The following is a 25,939-nucleotide window of genomic DNA, read 5'->3' as shown; positions in this document are numbered from 1 at the left end:
AGACAGAAGGGTTTTACTTTAAGTACAAAGCTCAACAACATGGCACCACTGCCAAATAATATTAGGTTTAGCAGCAAGGACATGTATAGCCAATGCAGAGGAAAGGTTGGACCTATATTGAAAGCCTTTTCTCAGTCACACATTTGTCTTTGACATTCAGGGGCTTCAAAGGTTAGGCTGAAATTTACTGCAATGTCAAGTTTGCTACTTACTGCAATGCCAAGTTTGCAACTATCTGATGGCCCTGACGCAGTAGAACGATCCTCTTACGTCTTGTATTGATGGGTTTGTTGTTTGTACCACTCACACCCTAGGGTCTGGCCTTGGTCCAAAAAATCACTTTGTCCAGAGACCTTTTGTCCTCATAGTGTGGGGGATCAGACATGGAGGATTGTCATAAGCCTCAAGGTCAAGAACACGCCTTCTTATCTCATAGGTTATGAGATGGGACTAGTTTTCTGTGAATTAGGTTTGAGGTGTGTCTGAGACATCTAGTTTTCAAAGATAATGCTTCACCCTCATCCAAAATAGTCACTTAAATGGATGTTTCCTGTTTTGAATGGAGAAATAGTAATTGTTGTAGATTATAAGGTTTCACATGCAGTGACTGTCCATTCTTTACAGATATATCATGTAGAAAGACACATTCAGATTGAGAATTTCTTGTTGATGAATATTCGACCCCTCTCAAATCAAGTTATTTTTCTTTAGACCTCAGCTTTTCAAATACCAGCCAAGGTTACACGTTTGACCTCTACTGTTCTCGCCACACTTGCCTCCGTGCCTGAGTTTAGTATTCCTGCTCAGTACAGGCACCAGTATTTGCCATGCAATAAAGTCTTTAATGGTCGCAGTATTCAGGAGTTCGCACTACGGTGCTTAAAACTCCATCAGGAAATTTGCCTTGATTGCTCCAAAGTGTGCATGATGGTGGTATGAATTCTGGTCTAGCAGATTCTGAAGGTGCATTAATGGACATAGTAAGCTGTGGCGTGACATGCCAAATTGGAGATGCTACAGTTTAATGCCTGTACATGTAGCTGTGACTAGAGTTTCATATAAAGACATGCAATTACAGGCAACTCCTTGTAATTCTGATTTAAGATTCCATGATATAATATTATCTATGATGCTGGATTGGCCTTGTCATTAAACATTCATAAAGAGATAGAGATACTGATACATTATGATTCTGTTTTACAATCATAGAATATCCGGGTATAATTTTTCTCAAATATTGATTTTGACCTGCATGATATATGTACAATCATGTACTTGCATATGTGGGGATGACCCTGTAGCTCAACTAGTAGCAGCCTCACAGTTGATCTCCTGGTTCAGTCAGTTACTAACTAGGAGAGGTGCAAACCTGGGAAGGGCATCTCGATTGGGACTGCACCCGTCTTTCGGAAGGGACATAAGATGGGTCCTGTGTTCGAGGATGTTAAAGGGGAAGAGAAAGCAATTTCTTCCTGTAAATATATAACCCTGCTACTGAAACAGCAAGGAAACTTACCGCCTTACATGTATGTGCCACTAGGCACTACAACGGTCTGAACAAACACTGTAATGTTGTGGCACCAGTTTGCATGTATGTGTTTTCCCTTTAATAAATCAAATCTGCTACTGAAACAGCAAGGAAACTTGCTGCCCTTTGTTGAGAATAGTAGGTCTAGCTAGGAACTACAAGTGTCTGAACAAACACTGTTGTGGCACCATGGCCAGTTTGCCTGTGTCTACCCCTGTTGTAAACATGCTCACTGTGTTTCTCTCCCCCCCACAGGCCCAGACCCAGTCAGATGTCCGTGATCCCAAACTGAAGAATCTGGACGTGCACGACGTGTGCGACCGTCTGGCACTGCTGGAGGGGATCAACCCAGCAGAACTATCCAGGTTAGAACCGGACTTTATTCTGGAACCACCCATTCACACTGCTGTTTTACCCCTTCCTATGCATAGTCATTTATTTGTAGCAGCTTTAGATAGCTTTAGACCTAATTAAGCTGCAAGAAAAAATTTATGGCTTTGGTTTTTGATATTTTGCATGTGGTATGTTGTCTTTATCTTTCTCCATTGTTTTGTCATGTCTATGTGTGTGTCCGTCTGTCTACATGTGTGTGTTTGTATGTATGTGTGTGTGTGTGTATGTGTGTGCGCGCGTGTGTGTGTGTGTGTGTGTGTGTGTGTGTGTGTGTGTTTTCTGATCTGACCAACATGAAGGGGGTGAAGTCTGCCATCTTTAACTGTCTTGATTTCTTGTTGCATCAGAAAACCAAATGTGATGATGATGTTGTGTCTTGCTTGTCAGAAATTAAAAGTGCAGAAATTTTAAGTACAGTCAAATCTACCCAAGGAGACCACTCAATGGACCAATAATATCTGGTCTATGTGGACAGGTGGTCACTATAGACAGGATTAACAGGATATTCTTAATGCTTGTGTCAATGGAAAAATTATCTAAGGGACCACCAAAAAGTTGTCACAATGGCCAGGTGGCCCTTATGCGGAGGTGGTCACATGTACAGGTTTGACTGTACATCAATGTAAATTTGTAATATCGTTACCAAATTGAATTATTTTCTATCTGTCTGTCACAGATATCACAAGACCATCCAGGAGAACAACATCAACGGGCCAGTTCTCCTGCACTGTGAGTTGGACGAGCTCAAGGTTGTGATGAACATGAAGTTTGGGGACTGGCAGTTGTTCAGAGCCTACATCGTCGAGATGAGGCACAAGGAGAGATTTGGGCACGTCAAGGTGGGTACAGAAAATGGCCAATAGCTTATCAAAATTGAGTAAACCCTTAAGGTAGAAACCAAGCAACCAAACTTTAAACACAGACTTGACCAAGAATTCCTTGTCTTACAAAATTTTGAGTTGTGTTTACAAGCCAAGTGAAGTCAAAGACTTAATTTATCTTCGAAGTGCTTGTTCGGCCACATGTAGTTTTCTTGATGGCTGAAATACATATGTCTGTGTGGGTGTCACCTGTAACACACACCTGTGTCCACACATTCTCACCTTTCTGAGCTACCTGTGCACTCCTGTTCTTCAGGTTGAGGAGGAGTTTATAGAGGATACTATGGAGCTGGCCAGTAGTAGAGCGAACCTGTACATGCCATCCATGGCTAATTAAGGGACATGCCTGTTTACATGTTACAGTCCCACCTTATTCAAACCTATTGTTCTGATATATTCCCCAGGTTGAGGAGGAGTTCATAGAGGATACTATGGAGCTAGCCAGCAGTAGAGCGAACCTGTACCTGCCCTCCATGGCTAAGGGACATGCCTGTTTACATGTTACAGTCCCACCTTATTCAAAACTATTGTTCTGATATATTCCCAAGGTTGAGGAGGAGTTTATAGAGGACACCATGGAGCTAGCCAGCAGTAGAGCGAACCTGTACCTGCCCTCCATGGCTAAGGGCGGCAGCGACACGTCCGGTTCCCAGGATTCCCTGCTGGCCGAGTTCGGGCACCTCAGTCCCCAGGAACAGTTCCAGTACCAGGGTGCACTGCAGGTGGGGTCATAGGTCACACTGTGTAGCTCAGCAAATAGGTCTCTTTAATATGTTTCTGCCAAAAGGATACCCACTGTCTTTTGACATTTGGTTTCCTCTTAGGGCTGAACAATGTTTGGCATTAGAACAACCATGATTAGGAAAATAGGTTTCACATGACTAGTTAGGTAATTAAAAAGTATTTCGACAAAAAGCCCAATGAAAAGCTCTTTGATAGAAAGTGGATATTTAGCAAAGCATGACTGTCACAGCTTTTGCTACTTTGTGACAATTGGATAGTTTTGATATCAGTTACTGTAGCAACAATGCCCCCTACTGATTACCCAGAGTACTGCACGGTGCCAAAATGCATTCATCTAATACTTTGTGTTGGGAGTGTCTTTTAGGGAAACATCCTGACACCTCAGAAGACAGTCACCTCAGAAGCCTATATGTACCTCCACAGTCACATTGAGACAATTCTGACCAGTGTTTTTCTCCCCACAGGCCTATCTGGATAGCATAGAGAACCAGACTGTGTCTGTCCGGTCCAAAATTCCCGTCCGGAGGAGCCCCAACGCGACAGAGGAGAAGAAGGACGAGGAAAAGTACCAGTCGAGAATCCCCCGCCTGAGCAACAGTAAGCACGATCTGACGTCGCTTCACTCGGGCAGCGACGAGAGCCTCCACGGCCAGCCAAAGTCAAGGTCGCACTCTCTGGAGAAGCTGCGACAGTCGCCCCGACCTCGCAGCTCGACCCCGCCCCGCGACCCCTCCCCTAGGACGAAGTCAAAGGTCCATACCGTCCAGTCCCCGTCGTATTCCATGAAGAGCTCATTTCGAAGGAGCTGGAGCGGAACCAGCCCTCCCACGGTCGCCTCCGAGGCGAAACCCTCCCCAGAACCCAGCTCAGACTCTCAGGCCAAGGGCCAGCCCAGACTCAAGCCCCTCCCCACAGACTTCGCGCTCGTCATCCCCAATAGCGAGAGTTCCGAACTAGAGGATCTGACGGACATGTCCCCTCTCGTTGCCGACGCCACCGGCCAGGACGGCCAGCACGGCCAGCACGGCCAGGGGAAGATAAGCCGCACGTTGGAAAACATCGCCAGCGCCTTCCGAAGCCCACGCACAAGCGCCAAGTCAAGCAAAGACGAGAAAGACGACGTGGAACCCCTCTTGAACATGGAAGAGGGGGACGGCAAGGGCGCCCCGTCGGAATCCGAGTCAAAAACACTGACCCAGCTCACCCATTCGAGTTCAGGAACACTCACAGAGGTCACCCCCCTCCCCACCCCTGACCAGGCTGTAGATAGACAATTAGACGCGAGGAACCCCTCATCAGACAGTTCCCTGTGGAGAAAGAGAAAACACATTCCTTCTGTGTCAGACGACAGTCCCGCTGGAGAGAAGGACGGTTCTGGCTCTCACCCGCAGGCCAGATCGGCAGGAGAAAAACCTGGCGCCGTCCAGGACGGAAGGAACGGGAATGGCAGAAACAGGAGCCAGGAGAGAGAAAGAAGCATCGAGGACAATAGAAGGAACAGAAACGATAACGACGGAGCCGTTCGGCACGCCGACTCTTACTCCTCCAACAGACCTGCGACGTTGTCGACCGAAAACGAGCAGATCTCCCCAAGCAAACTACTGGAGAGCTTCGACGACTCATCGGAGAAGAAGAAGGGGACGAAGCTGACGAGAAGAGAGTCCGGGAGACAGAAAAGCCGGCTGCCGGTGTTCAGGACTGGATCTGGAACCATGGCAGGCCAGGAGTCCCCCGCAGGCACCAAGAGACAGAGCCCTGAAAGTGCGCCGTTCGGCTCCAAGAGACCGAGCACGTTGAGTATGGCGAAGGCGGACCTTGAGCTAAAGGGAAGCGATGAGGAGACAGGGAGTTCGGGACAAGTCAGTATCACCATGAACGAACTGGCTGCCACAGGAGAGACCGTGTTGTAACACTGTTGTTGTTGTAACACGTGTTGTAACCAAAATCGAACTGTACATCAAGTGATTGTATTGTAAAGTTGGGAGTTTTCTTGAACAAGGTTTGACTATGACATTCCTGCATCTTGACACTTGAAAAAATCAATGGAAAAAAATATCTAGCAAAGATTTTCTAACAGTTATAGTGATTGACTTTGGCGTTTTAATCCATCAGAGTGACCTTTGAACTTTGATCCGTTTCAAAATTTTCTCAGATTATATTGTTGCAGTGACTAATGAATTCAGTCCTAGACGATGCTGAAAGAAATATCACACCAAGACTGTTGCCTTGTGGGGAGGCAGCGAGCAATGTAAGACCTGGTATTCTTCATCTTTGACCTCTGTAGGGGCTGAGTTTGGGGCTGTCTGATATTATTACCCAGAATTCCTTGCTGGTATTGTAAATCCGTGGGTTCAGCAAGAGATGGTTTTTGTCTTGACGCGACGTTAATGTACAGCAATCTTAGATAATGATGGGACTTTAGTCCATTCTGCCCTGTGAGGGCTATTCTCAAGGATCTCAGAATGTATTCTTTTAACGACTGTACATGACCTTGGGGCGCTTTGTGACAATGAGTCAAACTTGACCTCCAACGTGGATGCCGACACTCGTGGCACGATACTTCAGTGTACAGAACTCTAATTTATTGGACTTGCCAGTTGTATGTACAAACGTTTCGATGTGATGTCCGTGTTTGACGATCAGAGTCTTCTTGCATGCGAGCCACAAAATGCTCTCACGTAAACCAACGCAATGTTTGTTGTACTGTACGTTAATGTTAATAACACCCAACCATTGTAACCATGCACATTTATACAGAAGAAAAAAAAGATACATCATAAGGGAAAAGATAAAAAAGAGAGAAAAATCCAAGTTTTCCTGGAGTTGAAGCAAGAAACGTGTAGAAAGTAGGTAAGAATGAAGAAAGCTAGGTAACGGACCAGCTCAGGTGTGTTAGTGATGACGTTTGTTATCCAAAATCAAGGGATGTTTCCTCATTCCAGTGATATTGTGATGTAGGTAGGACATACATAATATAGTTCTGATGGCCACTGTATGGGATCAGATCCGGAGAACAATTAGTTTCAATAATCTACTATAATCACAGTCTTTCCATGAAGCTGTGAAGTACTAAATACACCTTTTAAACATGTTTTATCTAAACATGATGTTGCAAAAGTTTGTTTCAGGGTAACGTTATATACTGTTGTTTTTAACAGAGTTTTTGACAGAAAGCAGTACCGACTGTAGAGTGTTTCTGAGCAGCAGGGTCTGCCGAGGTTTTGCCAATTTTAGACACTGGAAATGAATTTATTTTGGACAGTTTATGTCTTTCCCTGAAGGTCGTTAGAGTGACCTTGAATACATCAGTGTTACTGAGGATTGTTAAGTCATGAATTTATTCTGTAGTACATCGATTTTATACCCTACAAATTTGTCCTTGTCGTGGAAATGCCAAGGTCATGGAATCCATGGACAAGAGTAATCTTAAGTTGAATATCTAGTGGAATTGCTGCTTACAAAATTTGTGATTTATCTGTAAAGTTAACTTATATTCATATTTGAAACTTTATTGTATTACCACCTTTTCGAGATGATGCAACTTGATTGTTTTGTTTGTTGATTATGCACATTTTCTTAATTGATTTTGGGAAAACAGGTATATGGGATTGTTTGACAACTGGGCTTCTCCTGATCATGTGTTACTTCTCCCCAGTAGACATGACTGAAAAACTTGATTAGTAAATGGGAGTAGGTAAGGAGAAACTGACAACTGCCGATAGATAATCTTCGATCCCTTTCTTTGCAGTGGTGTACAAGTAGCCTACCTGAAAACAGGACACTTGATATGACAATGAAATCAGTATGAATAATAGACTGAAGTACTTTATTTGACAGAAAGTGGTCATCATAGCTTCAAGTAAACACTGTTCTCATGTGCACTGTAATTATACCATGTAGGCATAAGTGTGTGCCCATGCTGCACTCCCCTGCTTAACCATAAAGATGGTACAGTCCAACCAATCAGGAGACTGGGGATGTAACCCGACTCATGCCAACCATGTGTGCTGTTGCTAGGTGACGTGTTGATGCTGTTTTCTAGTTGGTGTTGTGCAAAGAGTTGCCAGCTGCTTTTGCAAATCATGCCCATGATTATCCCGTAGCCATAGCAACCATAGTACCATAGCAACCACGGAACCCCGCTGTTCTGTTGGCCATCTTTTTGCACAATACTTGCTATATAACTGGCATCATCAGTATCTATGGCATAGGTATACATTGGCACAAACTTGTACTGATGGCATTGTTAGGCAGCAGGGAGATTTCACATATAATGTTGAAATGATTTAAGAAGTAAATACAATTGTATGGCCCCATTTTGTACTTCATTGTAAAGAACATCAGACAATTGTAACCAGTGCTGATACCATAAATGTATTGGGGGAAATGGGTCATTTTATGAGACCAAAACTACAACTCTGACTTGTTATGAATGTGCATATCATCTCTGCAGAATTCTTGCCAAGTCTGAGAAACAGAACATAGTTTAGTTTGTCCAGACAGAGTCCCGTCCTGGCTGCCATGGAAACGGTTGCTAGGCGCTGTCTGGAGTTGTGGGAGGGCAGGGGAGTGCAGTATGCTGCACAAACTGTCACAATAAACATCACGTGTACATGAACACACCTGGCTTTGTCTCTTCTGTCATTGTCAGTGTAAAACAATGATCTTAACAAACCAAACGTAGCAAACGTTAGCTACATATATATCAATTACTTATTGGAAGCCCAAACTTGAGTTCATCTCTGTTTAGTTTCCAAATACATTAGGCACAAAATGCACAACCGAATGCAGTTAGAGCATAAGCAAGCAAAACATACCTATTTACCTTGTCACCTTCCTGTAAGATATGCCCAATACAGATGTACATGTGCATGTATATCATTTACATGACTGATAACTAAGGAGGATGATATTGGAACTTAAAGATATTTTCTACTGTTCTCTGCAGTTTGAATTTCTCAATTGAGAAAAAGCTTTAGAACATAGTTGAGGCAGAGTGTCCAGATCACTGCTGCAGCAGAACACAGTGGACTACTACCCTTCTTACAAATTGAATTTCTACTCGCCTCCCCACTTTGAATTTCTCAACTCATGTAGCTTTAAAGGAGCTCAAATATATCAAAATATTCTGGATATGGCAATATGTATGGTATTAACATTTACTTGCTCATATTAGCACATTTCTATTATGATTTTATACTTGGCATTTAAAAAGAGTGCAGAAACAAGCCACACGAGGAGTCCTTTATACATTGGGACCACCAAAAGATTAATGCCCAGATTTTCCCACACAAAGGCATCGCAGAGTTCTCACCACACAAAGGCATCGCATCTTTTCTCCATGAAGGTTGATATGCAATGGGATAGTGTTATTCAAACTTACTATGTATAGAAAGGACTAGAAAATTGAATTTAAAAATCTGACTTCCAACTCGCTGACATCGCTTTGACCTCCTTTAAAACACAGTTGAGGCGGGCGTAGCCAGAGTGTTGGCAGCTGATTGGATGTAGAACGTGATGATAGACAGCTGTTTCTTGAGCTCCTCAAGTTTGTCCTCTTTCCCAGGATCGGTCCAGTTGCTGCCCATCCTCTTCACAGCATCCCCCAGGGCAGGGAATGTGTCGGTTGTGTAGACGCCGCTCGACAGGATGGTGTGCCTGACAGGGAAATTTGCAAAGTCAAATTTCACAATGATCATGACCAACTCTGCACCATGTTGGGACCAGCTCTGCATTGGGACTACGTACATACCTGGCCATTGTGGCGACTTTTTGTTGCTCCCAACTTTTGTTTTGCATCAGCTTACTTGCTTAGTAGTAAAGTGGCTAAGGTAGAACTAATAGGTTTCTGGTCCAATACCTTTGGACCGAAACGGATATCTCCAGTTGTTCATCACAGAGCATTCAGTTGTTTAAACAACAGTGTGTCCCACATGGTAATAGCTGTGAGAAATATGTTGATTTCTACGTGCCTACTTTTTGCACACACAAAAAACAAAAAGGTTCCTACATGTAGAATTTCCTGTAGGGGATGCCCAGTGGGTTGATGAAGGCCCTCTCCATCTGCATCAACTGGTCATTGTACATCCGGGCTGCCAGTGGTCTGTGTGAAACATACAATGAAGTTAGGACTTGGGGAAAATGTTCCTTAAAAGGACATAGAGTCGGTATGTATGGATTTTCTTTTTTGAGGGACTTCAGCCAATTTGAAGTGATCCAAGAAATATAGTTTGATAATGTAAAGATGAAAGGCATCAGGACACTGGTATTTTCAACATCATATTGCAATTTTACAGACATACATTGTGGGCCCAACCCTCTCCTTCCACCGTCTTTTACCTCCCCAACCAAAGTCAGCTACTCATTTCTACACCTGGGTGGCGTGAGGAAAGTCGTGTTAAGTGCCTTTCCCAAGGGCACAACATCGGTGGTATGTCAGGGGATTTGAACCCAGGACCTCTGGCTTCTGAGCCAATAGTTACTCCAACACGACGCCAACAAGATGGGTAACAACAGACAAAAAAACAGAGAGGGAGTTACGTGAGCACAGAGCAATGAATAGAAAACAAAAAGTTAAATTTTCTCCACTTAACTCACTCTGTTTCGTTTCCCAAGGAGGACAGCTCCTCTTCAAAGGTCATTGCTGCCTGGGTGAAGTTGGTCACAGCTGACTCAAGCGCATCTGAAATGTTAGACGTAATGTTAAAATTGCATGTACTACTGTGACACTAACCACGCAGCTAAAATCAGACGAAGCTAGACTGGTGCTCAGCGCAGAAGAGAAGACCAGCTGCTGCTGCGCCGTGCGACTGAAAAGCTGGTGTGTTACACCGAAAGGCAATTATATCGGCTATGTAGATGCAGATACAGATCAGTGCTCACCTAACGAGATGGCCGACCCTTCAAACTTGTTGCGGTAACCGCTCTCCAGCCAGTTGTACATCTCCTGCACGGTGTCTGCGTACTCCGAGGCGTCGATCGGCAGAATCCGGGATTCGGCCAGAGAGAGGGCGACGTCCCCCCACAGCTGGGACATGAGACGGTGGAACTTGAAGTCCGGATCGATGTAGGTCTTCTGGAGGTGGAACGTCTCGTAGGATGTGTGATAGAGGGGGAAGTTTGGGTAGGTGTACTGCAAGAGTCAACAAGTATGCAACATAAGCTTAGAGGTAATAATCTATATTGCATATTCATTCCCCAGGGGGATAAATGCATAAGTGACCGTACATGGTGTAATGAATGTGAGACAAAAGAATAATAAGAAAAGGTGTTAACATAATTTTTTGCTAAGTTCTCAATATTAGAATGTAGAATTGTATCAATTTGTGCTCTGCATTCTGCTTCTTATAGACCATGTGTGGTCATCTGTGCATCTATCCCATCTGGGCAGGAACATGCAATAAAGACTATTATTACTATTATAATACTAAACACTATACAAATGTACTTCACGGCGTGATGTATACTATTATATTAATAGTAACTGCGCTTCATGAAATGAAGTGTGGCCCTTTACAAGGTTCTGTTTTCGCATGTACATGTAATATAGGATCATGCATGTTACACCTTACTTTTCAAATTCAAATGGTGATGGAAATATTCCCATGATGCTCACAGTGTACCGGTGCACCAATGCAAGGTCCATGATGGGGACTCCGATTCTCCTCACAAACGGCACATAGTCGCTCGCAGAGGCAGGGGGAACTATTCTGATGGAGAAAAATGGCGGTTCACTGTGGTAGTTCTTGTATTAAATTGTACTTACACAAATAACTTGATAATGATAGTCTTTTGGGAGTATTTGTACTATACTGTTATCAATGGATATTACATTACCATGTATTCTGGTTTACAGGACTGTTTTCTAGCTCTGAGTGATGAACTTTGTAAGTTGAGTTTTGACTTACTCTGGAGGTGAGTCAGGAGCGCTGGTTTCAGGGCTGCGTTTGCTCCACACTTCATACAGGGTGTCTCCGTCCCCTGTGGAAACCGGCCACGGGACCTGAAACAGTCCAGATTTACAGTCCACATTTAGCATGAAGTATTTCTTGAAACAAACATGAAAAATGATAAGTGTTAGCTGTTTTGGGTAATAATTTGTTACAATCAACAATTTGAAATACATGTAGTTGTTTTTTATCATTACACTTGTCAACTTAAAGATTTTTTTTTGACCCAGGATTTGAAAAGCGTCCTCAATGATTGCCAATAAGGCCCTACTTTTAGTTTAGGCTGCACCAAGTAATTTTTATGGATGACGTCCGCGCGCACATTGATTTTGGTCTGTTCCCAGAAAAAAAAAAAAAAAATTCCGCTTCCTGTAACTATGACCAATGAGTTAGGACAGTGCCGCAAATCGTAAGATTAACGTAAAACTCGTCACGCAAAATGTATAAATAAGGAAGTGGTTACTTACTGACAGGATGACCCTGTCAGCAGTAGAAAAAAATGGATCATCCTGTCAGCAGTGCATTTTTGTCTACTGCTGACAGGATCGTCCTGTCAGTAGTGCAATTTTTTCTACTGATCATCCTGTCAGCAGTGCAGATTTTTCCTGTCAGCAGCGGAAATATTTCTAAATATGTGAGCATAAAAGTGAAAAAGTGCGCTTTCGCATTAGATTTAGGGTCTCCAAAGGACGTCATCCATGAAAATTACTTGGTGCAGCCTTAAGGGCAGCTTAAGGTGTTACCAGAATAAGTCAACTGTGAATACCTTACAGTGTAACATTTAAGGAAATGGTTACGAAATGTATCATCACCATCTTAGCAGCATCCTTCAGTAGAGGCTTGAGGGAGGGCGTGGCTCGAGCTCGCAGAGTGTAGACCTCTGCAGTAAACAAGTTTGATGAAGAATTGTTACAAATGTAACCTTAACATAACAACATACGACATGTACTCAGTAAGCCAGTGACATGATTTTCCAACATATGACAAATTTTGTTGCTCACAACAGGCAAACATTCTAGTCATTCCGTCATCTTGATATCAATAGAAATTGATACTTTGTGATATGGAAAAGATTAGAATAATCACTACACTCGACAGTTCACTTTTTTATCAAAAGAATTCAAGATGATCCAAGATATCTTCCAGACTCTTCTATGACTGTTTCTTACCTCGAACTGCATTGTCCACATTCAGGTAGGCCACAGCTCGATCTGACATGATTTTGCCAAATTCCTGGAGTCAAACAACAAACAGAATATTTGACACTGAAGTCTCCGCCTCTAGTATTTCATTAAAGTTATCCCAGGCTTTTTCTGGCCGGGTTAGTGACTGAGAGAGCGTAGTAAAGCTAAAAAGGCTGGTATTCTGGCTTAATGAAACTGGCAATGGGGCCTCTCCTTGGTGCTGAGACTGTTATGTTCACAACATTCCTCCATTGAAATAATCAGATGTGTGTGAAAAGTAAAACAACCCTTAGAATTTGTGTTGTACTCTTCAAAAACATCACAACATGTGCAGTGTCTTTTTAGAAAATGCAATATGTTTCCTTCACTTGACAACGGGGTCCCTCCTTGATCTTGAAATAGTTATCTTCTCAGTATTTATCCATTAAAATATTCAGATGTGTGTGAAACTACAATTACAACATTTCTTGAAATTTGTGTGGTGCTCTCCAACAACATCGCAACGTGTGAAGGGTGTTCTTAGGAGACAGAAGATATTTATTGACAATGGAGCCTGTCCTTTGTGCTGAAATAGTTACCTTCACAACATTTCGCCATTGAAATATTCAGGCATGTGTGAAAAGCAGATGAATTTTTACAATTTGTTGAAAATGACAACACGAGTTTGATGACAAGTTCTTCTCACTTCAATCCACTCGTACGATCCGTGCATCCCATGCTCCTCAGCATCCCAGCTGATGAACATCAAGGTGCGTCTGGGGCGCCACCCTGCAGCAAAATCGGGTATTGCAGTCTCTTAGGGCTCAATCTTTTTACTTTTGCAGAAAAGGCAATGTATTTTTCTACTGGCTTCTGTATCCCTTATCTTACTGGTCTTTCATCTTGTTTTCAAATGCATTCCATTTACTTTTCTCTAAAACTAGTTTTTCAAATACAGGGCTGTCTCCAGGATCCATCCCTCCGTCTTGGGACGGAAATTTGTTTGTTGGCACAGACAAAAATGTCACCATTGTCCATCAAAGAAATCTGACGTGACGTGAAAATACATTTTTTGCGAGCTTATAATGTCAGATTTAGCAACAAAAATGTACAGCATGGGCTCCCAAATAATCAGTAGGACAGAACCTAAATCAAAACTGGAGAAAGCCTCATTCAAGTAAGAGCATGTGTAATATAGCGCATATTGAAATCCGTCCGTAAGTAGAGGACTCCCCTAGCTTTCTGTGAAATGCACTCTGTGCATGACACGTGTGTATGACTAACCCCGTACGAGGCTGTGCAAGTTGGCACTAGGCTCGCCATTGTCCCTGAGACTGTTACTCCTTTACTACATCCTGTATGACTAATCTTGAAGATGTTGAGAAACGTATAAATTAGGAACACAGTATGTTAGACAAGACAGACCGGCTCGAGGAATAGAGAGGAGAGAACATGTGAGTTTGGAATAAAGATCGTTTCTCGGCCACGGCAACAACTGGAGTCTGTCTTCACTTTCCATCGGAGAACCCCTCTCTGCTATTTCCTTAAACATGGTTTGATTACCATTGCATGTGAGTGAAAGTAACATTTACCTCTTCTCATCATTTCTCCCAGGGCCCGTGTGATCTCAAGCAGACAGGCGGTGCCACTGTTGGGGTCCACCGCGCCCAGGTTCCAGGCATCGCGGTGGTTCCCGAGGACCACGTAACGGTCTGGGAAATCAGAACAATATGCGAGAAATCTACCAACTGGTTCCCAGGGACCATATAACAGTCTAGAAAATCAGAACAATATGCGAGAAATCTACCAACTGGTTCCCAGGGACCATATACCAATCTGGAAATTGGAAGCAATACTGTAAATGCAGCGCTACTATTGTTTCAAACTCAAACTCAAAACCACCGTGAACTCTCCATTTTTCCGTACCGCAAAATGAAATCCCCGCGAACACTTAAGCATTTACAGTTTATGAGAAATCTGCCAACTGGATTAGCTCATCCTTTCCTTATTCAACTTAACGTTAAAGCTAGTATGTAAATTTAAGTTAGATGTAGACAGGCAAAAAAGACATTCCGTTCTCTGGGAACAAGCCATTGGTATTTCTTTACACCATTTGTATGTCAGCCTATTTTACAAGGATTCAGGGATTATGGCAAGTGTGGCTGTTAAAAAAAGGAAGGAAAAAGACAAAAATTATTTTATTCTTTGGAGTGCGAAGTGTTTCCCTCTTGTCTTTAATTGACTCCTTCAAGCTCTCACCTGGTTCCAGACTCCCTCGGATAATCCCAACAACATTGTGGATGGTCCTTGTCTCTGTTAGAACATTCACATCCAAACGCACCTTACTGTAAGACGGGGAAAAGCAAAGGTTTAATTCATAGAAATCTCCGGAAACAACTTGGAGGACATGAAAACAGTTTACCAATACAAAATATATGAGAGAAAAACGTGATGACCAGCTACTAAAGTTAGACAGATGTAGAACTATATAATGTCAAGGATATCTTTTTTCATTGCATTTCACATACATACATTAACATATCACATTAACAACACATAAATACACAGTGAAACATAACCACGGATCCAATGGGAAAGAAAGATACAGTAGAGTGACATGTACAAATTATAAGAAGGTGTCAATATACATGATATTCAGGGCAGAAGTAGGTAGCAAAACAAGAAGCAAAACAAACTAGAGTTCCACGACCTCATACCTTCGCCGACTGATGTTAGCCTTTTCGAGTGAATGCTTATCACTCAGTATGTAAATAAGGTCCTCGATTGCATGAATTTCCTTTTCTCTACACAAAACACAGCAATAAAGTAAAATCTTAGAAAATAGGCCCATTGTAGCATTTCCTCATATATTATGTAAATGAGGCCATCATGATTTATGTCTGATAACGTCCACATTTGACTATCTCCCAAACGCCACAAGAATGAAATCCCATCATTTACCACTCTGGAATTATAGTATTTTGTCATAAATTATGCAAATTAGGTATTCGTTTGCATAATTGATATCTATCAATATTCCTCTCTTTCTCAGTTACATGTCACGTGTTTGACTACAATGGAATGCAAGGGTTTGTATACTTTTTCACATCACAGATCCTGATTTGCATGATTCTTATACGATCATGTAAATCATCACTCAAACTATGTACATCCCTACAAATCATGACGATCCGTCATCACCTTCTTGAGTTACTAGTATTCTCTTTCAAAGTTTAAAACAAACCCATACCTATACCTACACGAGTTCTCCCAAGAGTTATAAAAATAATCACTGTAAGAATATTTTTGCTTAATTGGTATCATAACTTTTATCTTTACTACAGAAAATAAGGCAATTTGTTGGCAATGTATTTGCTTCAATTATGCCCATATTTTCATAGTCGACATATCAATCAGTTTTTATCAAACCTATACCTTCCAACAGGGAGAGCTTTAGATCGTAAGCCCGTGTGACCTCCCTGACCCCAAAACAGAGCCCTGCACCAGGCAAGTAAAGTATCACATGTGTCCTCCAGGGACGTCTCACAGGGAGCCTGCTCCGGTAAACTAGGTCACCTGTCAGTGCAATTTAACCTGAATAAATAGACTTAAAAATAGCAAATTGAAAGGGAATTGTAGACATTTCCTTATAAATTATGTTAATGAGGCCTTGTCATGCATGATTTTTGTCTGATATTGTTCACCTTTACTTAGCTTCCTAATGATACAAAAATGAAATTCCAATCATTTACTATTGTGGTATTTTCAATTAGTATTTTCTCATCAATTATGCAAAATAGGTAGCTATTAGCATTATTGGTATCTATCGATACCTCTCTCTTTTTCAGCTATACATGTCACATGTTTGAGAGTCCTATTTTGAAAGGCAGCAGATTTATAAACTTTCCTGGCTAATTATGCAAATTAGCTCCTGATTTGCATAATGAATATTCAATTATGTAAATCATTAATCGAGCTATCTACATACCATAAATCAAGATGATCCGTTGACCATAAGTCTAGTTATTCATGTCCAAAGGTCAAAACAAATAAATTAAAAACACCCGCTGCAGCTCCAAACAAGCCGCTAGAGGGCCCAAACGTGCACAACTTACTTCATGTGGCATGGACTATCTACCACACAAAAATCATGACCGTAGCACTTGCAGAAAATTCGACCTCAAACTTTGAAGCTACACTGCAGTACCCAAAGTACCCGCTAGGCGGCCCATCATCGAACTTGACCTTCCCCTTTAATAAATCTACCTATTCACTAAATATCATGCACAACCATCAACAGCTTCTCGAGTTATCCTGTCAACAAACAAATACGCATACATAAACAGCCCACTGCAGTACCGCAGGAAAATGCCAGGTGACCGATTTTTAAACTTGAGCTTCGTTTTCACAATCTCTACGTACCCACCAAAAATCATGCAGATCCATCATCAATACGTCGAGTTATGTTGTCTACATACAAACACACTAACAAAAAAGTCCACTGGAGCACTTTAGGAAAACGCCAGGTTAACCATTTTCGAACTTGACCTTCGTTCTCACAATCGCCACTTACCTACCAAAAATCAGCAAGATCCGTCGAAGTTCTCTCGACTTATGATCTCGACATACATACGGACCCACTTTACAGCTGGCGTAACCGATAACATAACCTTACCGCGAATGCATACATTCCCGGCGAAGGTAATTATTACATGTTAAGGAAATCTTTGTGAAAGTTCAAAATCTTTACAGAACTTTTCCCCTTTGTCCTTGTTGGTGAGTCTTTGACAGTAAAACCTGAATTGATCTATGATAAAACTGTAACAGAAGAAGTTCCCGTACCTTGCAGGCTGTTCCATTTCTGGTCCATAGTGGTAATCTATGTCCAACAGGCCTCTCCAGTAGGATGGAACAATGGACCCACCCATGTGCCTGAATGACAATTACAGTACTCTGGAAGATTTAATAAAGGATGGCTATCAAGAGCAACATACTCAAGTAACAGAATAACAGGCTCAATTTTGTTGCAGTCTGAACATTGGTTCATGTGGCAAGGTGGTTTTGTGGTTATGACTGTGGTTATGGCTGTTAACTTAGAATTTAAACTCTAGAGGTTCTGGGTTCAAATCCCTAGCAAAGCCAAATGTTGTCCCCTTGGTATATGCAATTGATATGATACTCCGGTTTCCTGACTTGACCCAGCTGCTGGTAAAAATGAGTACCTAGCATCGGTTAGGGATGTCCTCTTAGATGGGACGTAAAGCCAGATGCCAAGTATTTGAGGAGAGCCACAACCCAATCACGTTCAATATCCCACCACACTTATCTAGTCCTTCCCAGTGCAAGTGGATCAAACCTTACAGCCCGTTCTAATGCAACTTATACTTATTGTACAAAACTGTCGTGTTACACCTAAAGGTACTTTATAGGTTATGCAAAACAAACAAGAAACAAACAAACAAGAAACAAACAAACAGACAGACAAACACAGCTTATAATTACCTGAGCAGCTCCATGGCATCTGTGTAACCGATGGGGTGGGCGGGGATGGTGGGCAGCTGGTCGCTCTCACTCTGGTCGATTCTATAGGCATAGTCTGGTAAACAAATGTCCAGATTTGAAACCTTTAGCGCGTTAAAAGTACCCGTTTCGCACCCAACCTTACAATTTACAAACAATACTTATGCTGTCCTTGGTGCTGAAAGTATGGATATCATAACTTTTTTATTAAAAACTTCTACTGCCTGTAAGGCCAAAGAAAAAATATTGCGTTTCCGGTTTCCTACCAACACACCAAATATGAAAACAATCCATCGAGGCGTTTTCGACTTAACTAACAGACATCAAAGAAACACGTCGGTAAAATATAACCTTCTTGACGAAGGTAACTAATTATATTGATAGATATTACCTGTGGCAGGGTATCCTGGCGTCAGCGGTTCCCCCTGCCCTGTGCCGTACAGGAAATGTCCCCTCTGAACTGCGGTCCCCGGCGCGTACCAGCCGTCCGGATACATGCGAGTCCGCCCACGACCGGTCCCAACCACCTCCTTCGGATCTGAGTACACGATCAGGCCGATAGCACCACGGTCCTGAGCACGGCGCAACTGGAGAACGATTTAATGTTTGTTAGGTTGTTTGTTTGTTGTTAATTGGTACATGAGGTCATGAGTCGTGGGTGAGTGAGTGAGTGAGTGAGTGAGTGAGTGTGATTGAGTGAGTGAGTGAGTGAGTGAGTGAGTGAGAGAGTGAGTGAGTGAGTGAGTGAGTGAGTGAGTGAGTGAGTGAGTGAGTGAGAGAGTGAGTGAGTGAGTGAATTGGTGCACGCATGTGTACTGTGAAATGTAAGATTACATGAGTACATAATGAAATTAAAAACTTAAGTTGATGTATTAGTAATGTTACTGGCTCATCACATCTAAGAAAAAACTAAAAGTAATGTAACAAAACCCTTTGATGAAAATATTTCTAATCTTTGTGCTGTGATTAAATTTACCTGTTGATGGTGACCTCTCAAGTGACTTGAAAAATGATCTCAAAAGGCAGTGGCCACCCTAGACAGGGTTCTTATTGCTTGAGTCAATAAAACAATAATCAAAGGGACCACACAAAAAGTGACAAAGAACAGGACCACGGAGAGTAACGTTGTACGGCACCAGAAAACATGACTACTAGTAGGCATTTCTCTCACCTTCCTCCCTCGAGAAGTCCTTCCATAGCGGGCAATGGCGATCTTCCCCTCCACAGAGACACCCTCCCTATCCAGCTTGTCAAAGTCGCTTGACCGTCCATAGTTGATGTAGACCAGCGTTCCCTACAATGACATTTGTGTGATTAGTTGTCAAGGAAGATTGACAGGTGTCTTGATCAAAGAAGGTTGGACAAGAGGCTGTCATTCACTGTCAAAATCTGTTAGAAATGTATTGAGATCTTCTTATTGAAGTATCAAAACTCTATTTCTATTTCTTGGTTGATTGTTGCAACAGTGAATTACTGGGAGGTAATATTAACGTTAGATCTATTTAACGTTACCCGTGTTCTGATAGTTTGTGTGTCTGTCTGTGTGTGTGTGTAAAGGTGTGTTAGTTTGTGTGTATGTCTGTGTGTCTGTCTGTGTGTTTGTGTGTGTGTGTGTGTGTGTGTAATATGTATGTATGTATGTGTGTGTGTGTGTGTGTTTAGCGTGTGTGTTACTGTGTGTGTGTTTAAGTGTATAATGTTAGTGTGTGTAAGTATGTGTATCTGTGTCTATGTATCTGTTTGTGTGCACATGCGTGTTAGCGTGTTTGGGGAAATTGTATGTATGTATGTGTGCGTGCGTGTGTGTGCGTGTGTGTGTGTGTGTGTGTGTGTGTGTGTGTATTAGTGTGTGTTAGCGTGTGCAGGGGGGGGGTATATTGCATATGCGTGTGTGTATTTGCACATGTGTGTTTCCATTACCTCCACCACCCCTGAAGGTGAGTAAGCTGCGAACGGCGGCACTACGCTGGAGATGTTGGCTGGCGGATCGACATCGAGCTGCGGTTCACCGGGCGACGACCGGAAGAGCTCATTCCCAGATCTGCAGGCAAGATGCCATCGCAAAACTTTGAAACCTTAAGGCCATCTCTTCACGTTTCTATCCATCTATGTTAAATCATTATTTATCTATTTATTCATTTATTTCTGTTTTCTTTTATATACAGTGCTTAACACACTGCTTTACAGGCTTGCCCTGTACAAAATGATATAAAAAAGAAATAAGAGAAACTGATTAACAAAAACAACCCGAAATCCTTATATTTCACCACCCCTTCTTCCGTTATGGTGATCACATGGCCATTTGGGTAACTCTGGACGAGATACGAAAGGTAGTATGTGTAATGGTTGCAAGCATGGGTTTGAATCCCATCCTCGTCACCAGATTTTATCGATTATCAATTTCTTTCAGAAGAACTTTATTGCACGACAATTGTACACGGTACATTAAGTATGGCAACAGCTACTGTGTTAGACATAGTACAAAATGGAGGAGGTATAGAGTAAAACTTAACGTCCTAATTACTAACACAATAAGGGCTAGCGTAAGTCTTTGATGTAGTGTTACAATTGAGTGGGGCTAATCATTAGTTTCGGTATTTTTTCTAGTGACAAAGAATTTTTTAAACCCTTTTTTTTGCATTGTGGAGGTTGTTTCCTCTAAAGATATATTCAAGTCTTTCTGTAGTGTTGAGACTATATATGTTCTTACGGCCTTAGATGCGAGAGCTGGAAGGAATGCGACCAGAGTCCATACTGGTGTAAGATTAACTGCTTTATTCATGACATGTTTAGTCGGGTCAGGGGTTAGGAGTTGGGGGCCGATCAGTAATGTTACCTATTATCATGACTTCTGTGAATTTGGTCTTTATTTGAATAACTGATAATAAGTGTTGTAATATGATAAATATATTGGACAATGACTCCATATTTAAGGCATATGTAAGTTGAATATGCAAAGTAGGAGATCAGTGGTGTAATAGATGGGGATATAAAAAAATATGCTAAGACACTTAATCGTTTCATATTAGGAGTTTATAGTTATGACATATGTAAATTATAGAAGGGATGAACACTGTTGGATTAGTAGTTTCATTAGAATTCATTTATGTTTTCTGCTATTTAAATTCATGAAGGCATAAAGAAGTAATTTGTCATTCTAAGGTCATAGAATTTAATTTTTGCCTTCCCTGATCCCCATTTCATCTTCAGTTACTAGTATTTTAGACATATCATCATGATGAAATATTTCCATATTACCATCCTATTGATCATAATGAGTTAAAACTACTGTATTTTATAACACTCTCATTCACAACCATCATACACTTGTACACATAATTAAAGACATGTGGCCTGATATATTTCTAAATGCAATGTTTATTGACTTCCTACCATCACTTAACATTTCACATGTCACCAGCTACAACAGTACAAGCATGTCGTTTTCAGTCAGTCTATGGAATAGTTTCACAGAGGTTTCAATTGCTTTCATTTTTCACGTCATCTGCCGTCCTGCAACCTGCACCCTCGCCGCCAGAGGGAGCAACTGACATGTAATAATAACAGTTGGTTATTGATTGTTGTTGGTACAATCTCAGTATATTGCAGCACTTAAACGTGCTGAATTGGGTTCCTGGGTTGAAAACTTTACATAGAAACAATATCAGTATCAGCAGTGCGTAAAATAAACGTTATAAATATGATAACATGATGATACAAACTCAACTCAAAGGGCTGGTCATGAGAAATTCACAGTCCGTATTTGTAAGACACAAAACAAGTCATACAAGCCAATTGCGCCCCCTGGCGACAGGAATGCTCTCTTCACTACATCCAATGATACATCTGTGATGGAAATTGATATTTATGCAGGTATCTCACCAGACTGCGCATAAGTATGCAAAGTGGCACAATTCGTTGCCTGAAATTTAACATCGTACTTTGGTTTTCAAGTCAATGGCAACACTGTGATTTCCAGTAAAGTTATCTGGTATCTGATTTGGAGCCGAAACTGAGAATGTGACATTCCGTGTGCGACAATTTTGTTTCTAGAAATTTTGCAAAGTTGTCGCCATAATTTAGCGCAATTAGGCGCAGTCTTGTGAGATACCCGCTTTACATTTATCGGTTGTTGAGGCACGTTACAACACATTCTTCAAGATTAACTATGTAATACTAACGTTAACATTCTTGTGATCCAGATTGATTTCAGATATTTGGAACAGGAAGTAAACAAAGCAACTGGGCATTTCTGGTCTAAAACTGCCAAATAGGTATCATTTGATTATCATCATTATTTGCAAAATATTCAGGGCCTTGCACAGCCAATAGGAAGTGAAAGACAGGCCGGTACAATAGGTGTATTGCACTGGGAAACAGGGATGATCCATTGTTGTAGGCTTGTTTATGATCGATGCATAATCATAATAATAGCCGAATTATTATTCATTCAAAATGTTACTCTGGCCCCTCCCTAGGCTGTTTCTGGAAAGGCCCTTGATTTACAGCGTAGCAGCCTTATTATTGAAAAGTGCATTTTGCTAGCCACCTTGCTTGAGCTTTTTGTACAATTTAGATAAGTATATTTAGAATCAAAGCTCTTTTCCATCTGCATTGTAGTACATTACGTTATATTTCTGACTGTCAGTTCTGAAAACTGAAAGGGTTGAGTTTTACATGGTTCATCTTGAGGATTTTCCTAATGCACAACTCACAGTTCTAAATTGAATGTGTTTGACAGTACAACCTGACAGATGAGCTTTTACTGTCTGAACCTATTGTCTAGAAATACATTTTCTTGATACATACTTAAAGCCACAAGATGACAATTTCTATATCAAAAGACCAATTACCAAACCCGGCTATTTTCCTGGGGGCAAGATTGATAAGCATTGAATGTCACAAATGTTGGTGCGGCTTCGGCGCGAACTTTACAGAACAATTTGCAGCTGGTCAAAAATCTGGCAAGCTCTATGTCTTCCCTTAGTTGAGGTGGAATCACAGCACCTTAGATACAGGCATATGGAATTAGGCAGGTTGGGTGGGGTGGGTGTCACAAATTTGGCGGCATCTTTACTTAGGTTTAGATTCAGGGCCAGGGCGTGTTGTTGACAACATGAAGTTGGAGGGTGAAAAATATTGACTGTGACTGTCTCTGGAACAGGAATAGATTGCTTGTCTCTCCCCCTTGGTGTGACAGGATGTTGTCTCATAACCAACCAGTAGGTACTAACCCTTTCCAGATAAATAATGTACACTCCCTAGATACGTTGTAGGCGATGATTTACCCTGTTTGTGGACTGACCCCTCTTTACCGGCTTAGATACCCCATGCTACAGGTGCTCAAACTGTACCGTTGACCTTCCCATACTTAAAAAGGCATTCTCTTTAAGAACGGGGGACTTGGGGCCTGTAGGTATGACAAGTTTTAGCGTGTCCTTGAGCGTGTCCTTGAGCGTCCGTTTGCAGGCCGTACGTTTGTCTAGCCTTTACCAGGCTACAGAGACCACTGGAAAGAGCAGAAATTAGCCAACTAGACAGGTAACATGCCAAAGGAGTTAGTCCTACAAGCAAACTGTACTACTATAGCGGACTAGCTATTGTGGCATGGTATCTGTCTATTCGGCTAATTTCTACTCTTTCCAGCAGTCTCTGGAGCCTCGTAGAGGCTTATGTTTGTCTGCCGTATGCTTGCTATAAAGGCAGGGTACGCTGAGCAGAGGGGTTATTATACAGGCCAGCCGTGGACACTAGGGCCCCCCGTGTTCTACCATATCTACCAATGGCGGCCATATCTCTGACCCTGTACCTGCCCGCTACATGCATGCCGTACGATTTAATGTGCGTCCTCCTCTGGCGTGCATGTATCTGTGAGACTGATCTAGTAAGAGGGGGTCTGCTGTAGGATGGATGTTTGCCACCCAGGCGGGTCGATGGAGGGAGGGCCACCTCGGTAGCCTGGAATCCCGACCTATTTATAGCTGCCGGGTCTCTTCTCTCCCTCCGCAAAATAGCGGAGGGAGAGAAGAGACCCGGCAGCTATAAATAGGTCGGGATTCCAGGCTACCACCTCGGCTGCAGCGGCGTAGAAACTAGCAGCGTCATCCTCGTCGGGCACCCGGAGAGTCAGGGGGTATGACAGGGGCCGTGTGTTCTCGTACTTGTAGTACTCATCTGGGATTACCCAGTAAGGATTCTGTACCCAAGGCCGTGTGTTGTAGTACTGGGTGTAGTACTCATCTGGGATTTCCGAGTAAGGCTGTTGCACCCCCGGCCGTGTGGTGTGGTGTCTGTAGTAGTCGTCGGGAATTTCGCTGTACGGATGCTGGTCGCCTACGGTAGAGACAGCATGGCCACCTGCCCCACCGAGTACCCAGCGATTCAGGGGGACGACAGCCGGCGGCGGAGGTGGGTTGCCCGGCCGCGAACAACAGCGCCGCTTTCTGATGATACACGCCACTAGCAGTGCTACATTCTCGACCACTACTATTAGCGTTAACGTTACAGCTAATACTGTGATGATCCCTACATCAAAGTATGCGCGTCGCTCTTTTCCCGGTCGCACCGTCAAGGTTTCGTTTACAGGGGTCGTCTGATTCGGGGGGACCTTGGTTTTTGGTTCAATTGTGGCCTGGGTCATCTTTTCTGTACAGACATCGGGAGTGCTGGACATGGGCGTGGTGAAGACATGTCGGTATGTCTCCCACCAGACATGACATGTCACATTCATCATTTCTTCATGACCAAAGGTGCTGATGTTTCTACTGTGACCACCAGCATACGACATGCTTCTGTTGTTAGTATCAGCCATGATATCTGACACGACTACAGCGACAGTTTGGGGTTCGTTGGAATTGTGTGCGCCTATGGGAAGAATCTGCAGAGTAGTGTCTCCCCGCAATGCTACCGTTACGCCTCTGACATCTTTCCAATCATGTGTGCACAGGTGGTTCGTATTTGAAACTTGTTTGTCTGATTCTGTGTTGACTGACAGAGCCAGGGCCACAAATGGTAACGTTAGGTCATACTTTATCTGCTTTGCTTCGGCCAACTCAAAGTTTCTACATAGAGTGTACATTGGCCTATCCGACTGGTCTAGGTTGTAATGGTGTATGTGTACGTAATATTGCGTCAGTTTAGGACCTTTGGCGATACAGAAAAGCACTTGGTTAACCCTAACTGCAACACGCGTACGCTGGCTGGAAAAGGGGGCATAAGTATACTCAAGACGCCAGTGCATTAACGAAGGAGCAGAATCATGGATAGCAAACAATCTATTCCCGCTCACCGCTAGAAATCTTAGTTCTTGTGGCCCGTTCACAGTCTCCCATGACAGACACGTCAACTCATTTCTGCTCAAATCTAGCGTGTCCAGCCTCGTCAGTGACTTAAATGCCTGAGGATGAATGCTGTCGATGGAATTTGATCTCAAAGAAAGGTGGCCTAACCATTTCAGATTGTGAAACCAAGATGGCTTAACGCCTTGTAGTGAGTTATTGTCAAGTAGCAATGTCGATAGGGAAGTGAGGTTTTGGAAGCATGATGGATCTATGATACTTATGTTATTTTGGGACAATGACAGCGTGCGTAGCAACTCTGGATGCTTCAAACTGTGAAACCAGGCTCGCTTGACGTGAGTCAAGTTGTTGGAATCAAGCTGCAAGAAACTCAATCGAGGAAACGCGGCCAAAGTGCCCTGTTCTACATCTGTGATTCCACATTCCACCAAAGCAAGATCAAAGATATCTACTGAAGACTTCT

General features: G+C 42.5%; 2 protein-coding genes across 2 annotated transcripts; one reads left to right on the top strand and one right to left on the bottom strand.

Moving 5' to 3' along the window:
• Positions 1-1,422: 1,422 nt before the first annotated feature.
• Positions 1,423-8,164, top strand: LOC136437194 (kinase D-interacting substrate of 220 kDa-like). The gene is made up of 5 exons (XM_066431676.1): positions 1,423-1,461; positions 1,784-1,893; positions 2,598-2,760; positions 3,351-3,524; positions 4,011-8,164. The coding sequence occupies exons 1-5, from the start codon at positions 1,423-1,425 to the stop codon at positions 5,454-5,456; spliced, it is 1,932 nt and encodes a 643-aa protein (XP_066287773.1). The 3' UTR covers positions 5,457-8,164.
• Positions 8,165-8,854: 690 nt separating this feature from the next.
• On the bottom strand, positions 8,855-20,480 carry LOC136437193 (glutamate carboxypeptidase 2-like). Its single transcript, XM_066431675.1, has 17 exons — positions 20,473-20,480; positions 20,099-20,219; positions 19,350-19,472; positions 18,570-18,765; positions 18,161-18,254; positions 17,501-17,590; positions 14,918-15,003; positions 14,251-14,370; positions 13,365-13,447; positions 12,665-12,728; positions 12,308-12,375; positions 11,454-11,548; positions 11,162-11,255; positions 10,429-10,678; positions 10,144-10,228; positions 9,557-9,649; positions 8,855-9,204 (listed from the first exon to the last, which is right to left on the bottom strand). Exons 1-17 carry the CDS (start codon positions 20,478-20,480, stop codon positions 9,003-9,005), a joined length of 1,872 nt encoding a protein of 623 aa, XP_066287772.1. The 3' UTR covers positions 8,855-9,002.
• Positions 20,481-25,939: the final 5,459 nt, after the last annotated feature.

The sequence above is a fragment of the Branchiostoma lanceolatum genome, chromosome 6, assembly GCF_035083965.1.
Source record: "Branchiostoma lanceolatum isolate klBraLanc5 chromosome 6, klBraLanc5.hap2, whole genome shotgun sequence".
Taxonomy (NCBI): domain Eukaryota; kingdom Metazoa; phylum Chordata; class Leptocardii; order Amphioxiformes; family Branchiostomatidae; genus Branchiostoma; species Branchiostoma lanceolatum.
Note: the sequence above shows the minus strand (reverse complement) of the source record. Positions and strands in the feature narration are given on the sequence as shown.